Source organism: Malurus melanocephalus, unplaced genomic scaffold, assembly GCF_030028575.1.
Source record: "Malurus melanocephalus ecotype Western Australia unplaced genomic scaffold, MMel_1.1 scaffold_266, whole genome shotgun sequence".
Lineage (NCBI taxonomy): Eukaryota > Metazoa > Chordata > Aves > Passeriformes > Maluridae > Malurus > Malurus melanocephalus.
In genome coordinates, this window is record NW_026623498.1 from 588,753 (window position 1) to 593,811 (window position 5,059).

General features: G+C 49.8%; 1 protein-coding gene across 1 annotated transcript in view; it reads right to left on the reverse strand.

The window, feature by feature from the left end:
• PIK3CD (phosphatidylinositol-4,5-bisphosphate 3-kinase catalytic subunit delta) overlaps positions 1 to 5,059 on the reverse strand; it is an 18,734-nt gene that overhangs the window by 4,591 nt on the left and 9,084 nt on the right. Inside the window, exons 11-19 of the mRNA XM_057376002.1 lie at positions 4,210 to 4,269; positions 3,940 to 4,107; positions 3,318 to 3,439; positions 3,071 to 3,214; positions 2,423 to 2,522; positions 1,448 to 1,626; positions 1,152 to 1,261; positions 500 to 578; positions 33 to 200 (exon numbers count right to left, since the gene is read on the reverse strand). Of these exons, the coding sequence (XP_057231985.1) occupies positions 33 to 200; positions 500 to 578; positions 1,152 to 1,261; positions 1,448 to 1,626; positions 2,423 to 2,522; positions 3,071 to 3,214; positions 3,318 to 3,439; positions 3,940 to 4,107; positions 4,210 to 4,269 (1,130 nt within the window). The remainder of the gene's footprint in view (positions 1 to 32; positions 201 to 499; positions 579 to 1,151; positions 1,262 to 1,447; positions 1,627 to 2,422; positions 2,523 to 3,070; positions 3,215 to 3,317; positions 3,440 to 3,939; positions 4,108 to 4,209; positions 4,270 to 5,059) is intronic.

Consider the following 5,059-nt stretch of genomic DNA (forward strand, 5'->3'; position numbering starts at 1 on the left):
GGAAGCAGGGCCTGCAGGCTGAGCCCACTCACCCCGGGTTCTTGGATTTGAGCCAGTTGAGCAGCGCGTCCTTGTTGAAGGCGGCCGTGGCCACCATGTTGCTCTTGTTGAGCTGGATGTTGGCGATGGTGTCCGAGTGCATGACCACCTCAATCAGCCCCGTCTTGTCTCCTGTGGAGAGGCAGCCATAAGGGGTCATCCTGCAGAGATGAAAGAAACCCTTCCACTGAAATCCTGCCCTCAAGTGGGTGGTGGTGACTTTTAAACTTTCCCTTGCGTGCCCTTTCTCCTCTGCAGCTCTGTTCCCCAGCCCACAGAACCTGCCCAGCTGCCCCCAGAGCAGCAGAGCATGAGCCTGCAGAGAACACAGCCTCACCCCCTGATTCCTGCCCTGCACAGGAGCCTGCAGAGAACAGCCTCACCCCCCAATTCCTCCCCTGCACATGAACCTGCAGAGAACACAGCCTCACCCCCGATTCCTCCCCTGCACACTGCTCACCTCAGGTCCAGGCCCTCCTGCTTCCACAGGATGTCCATCAGCTGGATCATCTGCAGGGTCAGCATGTCCTGGCGCAGATCTGGGCAGCAGCACAGAGGAAAAAGGGTCACAAGAACCTCTCAAAGTCTCCTTGCTCTGCCCCTGCAGCCTCTGGCACATTTGTCACTGGCTGGTAGAGCCAGGAAGCAGCAGCAGCAGCAGCACAGAGCAGGGTTTGCAGGGGCAGTGCCAGGACAAAGCACCACAGCAGACACCTTCACTCACACACATTTCACTGGCACTGAGTTCACTGCACTCTGCCAAGGCTCTCCCCATGGCAGCCAAAGTGGCACTGCAGAAATCTTCCAACAGCAGCAGCCMCCCCAGCCCTGCAGAGCTCAGACTGCTGGAATTCCTTCAGACCTCAGATCAGGTTGTTTTTATTGTTCAAGGATATCCAGTTATCACTGCACTCAAATCTTAATGAAAGAGGGAAGTAGGTGAAATATAGAGGGGAGTTTGTTGTATCTCCAGATTACTGCCAAAAAACTCACCCAAAAACATTAAAGATCCTCATCTACACAACACCTTAATGGTCCATATCTAGACCCACCCACCCCAGTAAATACTTGAGACTAAAAGACACATTTTCACAGGCATAATAAAGACTTACCATCTCCATTTTTAAAAATGATCCCCACTCCACCTCCACCTGTCTCTTCATTATTAAACACAATCCACAGTGGTTTCATTTTGGAGTCCATGAAGGTGCACTGGTCCACACTAAAGGAAATAAAAACATTACCATCAGTTTCCATCTATTAAAATATCATCCATCCAAGCTGCCAATCCTACAGCAACTCCAGCTGCTGGGACTTGGGGCTTCCACAAGGGAAGAACCCCAAAGCCCTGCTCCACTGTGAAACAAAGCCTGAGGCCCAAATTAGGAGGTGCAGATGTCTCCCTTACCAAACTTCAGCCAGGATAATGTTGGGGTTCAGGGGGGACTGGAGGTGGGAMAGGGCCTCCCTGTAGGTTTCCTGCTTCATGCACATGTGCATCATCTCCTTGGTTTGAGGCTTGGTGGCCTTCTGAGAACTCACTTTCACAAAGTCGTTCAGAGCTTTCATCTTGTTGAGTGCTTCTCCCTGAAAAAAAGGGAGGGATGAAAAAGGGCTAACAAATAGGAAATTCCTAGAGAAAGTTTAAAAAACAGTAAAATCTCCTGTAAAATGTAAACCTTGGTTGCATCTCTTACTTTCTCTTCAACTTGTAGCAATTTCACACACTGCAACAAAACAAATTTAGTARTATCTGCTTGAGGAAGATCCATAATTAATTGTGGCTGCTCTGCTGGGCACAAATGCATTGCAAGGAATGACTGCACCAGAAATAAAACACCATGCACCAAAGGAAGAAGGGAGGTGCACTGGCTGGAAAAGTGAGGATGAGGGTGAGCCCAGGCAGCCCTTCAATGCTTTTGGGGAGCTCTAATGCAAAACTGCTGCTCAGTCTGGAAAAGCAGCAGCACTGGCCTGTGAGCACATCTGGGATACAAGTCTGAGTTTAGTGCARTGACCCTGGACAGGTAAGAGAGGTTTGAGAGGGGGAAGTGCCAGGATTCTGTGCACACAGCTCTGAGAGTGCACTGCTCTGATCAGCCAGCTGTGATCAGCTCCTACACAACAGAAAATCACCCATCTGATCTAATAACAGCAGGGCTCTGAACATTTCAGACCATTCCAGACACACAGTGCAGCCTGTGTGGGTGAGTAAGGGATGAGCAGAGTCATACGTGCTGGGATGTCTAGGATACTCCAAAACCAACACAGCCCTTCCAAGGCTTTTCCTGCATTACTGAGARCTTGAATTTGGAGCAGCCAACAGCTGAGAACGGGCCCCAAACCAGAGGGAAGGAACCTGATGGCTCAAAGCAATGTGTACCTGCTTCATCAGCACCTTCATGTGGTGGGTGCTGCCCCGGCAGTACGCTTCCAGGATCAGCCCAAACCTCAGGGAAACGGCAGGAACGTGCATTTCTGACCTGGGGAGGAAGGTTCAAGCAGTGCTGACTCAGTGCACAGTGACTCATTCTCCCATTCACACCAGCACCAGGGATGGGGGAGGATGTTTGGCTGCTGTTTAGATTCTGTGTAATGGGGAAGGAAAAATGCCCCCACCCCAGAAGTGATGGAGGAAAACCACGGCTTGAGGTGATGAGACATTTTTCTGGGTGACTCTATCACCAAGCCCTCCTTTGAGGMCATCACTTGGGGAGAAAGAACAGCTCAGAGCTTATGGCTCTGAGCTGGCAGGAGGCCATGGGAGCTCAAAGCAAATTCCAGCTCACAGGCATGTGTGTGTATATTCACAAATACATATAAATCTGAAAACAGAACCTCATCCAAACACCGCCACTACAAACACAAAAGACAAAAATAAATGAACAGAAAAACTATATTGTGTCCTCCTGAAATAATTCTGATTCAGTCATCCAAGACAAAAAGCAGCACTGCACAGAACAATGAAGGAACCAGTAAATGCTGGTTTCACTTGATCACTGAGACAAAGCCTAAAACATTTCCTTTTCACCTCAGATGCCAGAAGAGGAAGTGGCCGATCTTGCGGTTGGATAATGCCCTTTCCAGCAGGAACTTGGTTAATTCACAGTCCAGGTAGGATTCATACTTGAGCACCTGCACAAGCTGCAGCAGGTACTGGAACACATCATCATCTCTGTGGACAGAAAGGAACCATGAAACACAACGTTATCTTTGCTGCCACAAGTGTAAAAGCTGTGAAAAGCTGTTCACAGCCCCTCTCTGGGGACAGCACTTACGTCAGCTTCTTCAGGGAATTGATGGCAAAGGAACCAACGTAACGGTCAGGAAAGCTGAAATCCAGCAGCTCCAAGGCATTCAGGACAGGCAGCTCTGGCCAGGTCTGGAGCAGGGAAATCATCTGTAATGACCAATAAAAAAATAGACATAAAAGGAATTTTTATGTTTTTAGGACAATGGATATGAATCTGGAGTTCTACTGATGAAAGAGCAGAAAGATCCTTATGGGGGGATCACTATTTATAGATGCCTCAGGGCAAATTCACAGATACCAGGTCAAAACCCGACCCCTTGAGGTGGCTGATCTCTCACTTTCATTTAAGAATATTCAATCCAAGTTTTTTTTCCTTCCCTCCATGAATTAAACAGATTTTTTTTTCCTTGCCTCCATTTTCTTGAAGGGATAAAGAAGACCTTGCTGGTCAGTAATGAACCTGGGACAGCCCACAGGGCCAAAGAGAGCCCAGAAGAACCAAACCTCGGGTGGTACAGTTGGGAGTTTCCCTGAAAAAMCTGTGCAAACACGCCCTGCTCAGCTGGGCTCCCAAACACCACACAGGAATGTGGACCCTGGAAGATGGATCAAAAAGGGAGCCCTGCTGCCAGCCCCAACATCCTCACCTGGGCAACATCCTCATGCTTGTTCCAYTTGGTGATGATGAGCAGCTTGGCCAGAGCCTGTGGGTACTGCTCACGGATGTCATACCTCATCTTCCACACCAGGTCCTTCTCGTGCTCGTACAGCTCCGTGTGGCTCCTCCGCTCCAGGATCTCCTTCAGCTGCTGCTTCTGCTCATGGCAAGCACGGGAAAGAGSAGACACAGGGCTCACTCTCAGCCCTGAGGACTTGTTCCAAGCTTGCAGGTAGAAAACTGATACCAGAAGACTCACCTCCTCAGAATCTTCTGGTGCAGCTCGGGGCTGTTCTCCATTCCTCCCCAACTCCAGCAGCTGGGAAACAAAAAAAGARTCTGAGAAAAGCTCCTCGGTTCCTCTGTAATTGTAGCTGACCACCACTGCAGGCATTTACCCTGCATTAGAGATCAGCCCCTTGTCACCTCTGGACAAGGGAATCACACCCCTCCTATTCCAAGGATGGGGAATGGCTCAGCCCTGCCCAGAGGGGTGACCTCCCTGCCCAGAGTGCCCCTTCCCTGGCASAACAACCAGCAAGGGATGAGTCCCTTCCCAAGAGGGCACATCTGCACACCAGAGAGCTCAGGCTCACTGAGCTCCAGGCTGGTGTGTTTGCCAAGCAGCCAGTGCTGCCCAGGCCCCCCTTTCTCCCTGGCACAGCCTGTTGCAGCCTCTGAGCCAGCCCCTGYCTCGTGGGCAGCACACACTTGTCTCTGGCAGAGGAGATCTCCTTTCTCCCCTCTAACAGGCACATTTCTCCTTCCACTTGTCTGGCCAGTTGCAGTGACAGATGGAAAATCCCCACCCCACATGGCATGTTAGCACTGCTGAAAGGGAGGGAGCTGCCTATTTTCACTCATTTCCCTTTTATTCCTCTTCCTTCCTACAGAGCCTAATGTGGTTTGAAGGCAGCTCAGTTAAATCCATTTTTTAACAAATGCTCATCTATGAGAGCAGCTTTATCTCAGTAACTCATAGCTCGGGAAAGTATTCACTCAAGAGTCCATTAGTCAAGAGAAGTAAAATTTCAATTAACAATATCAATTGATGAAGTTTTCTTGCAGCCAGTCCCTGCCAGGCTGGCCCAGAGCTCCCACCCAGCACA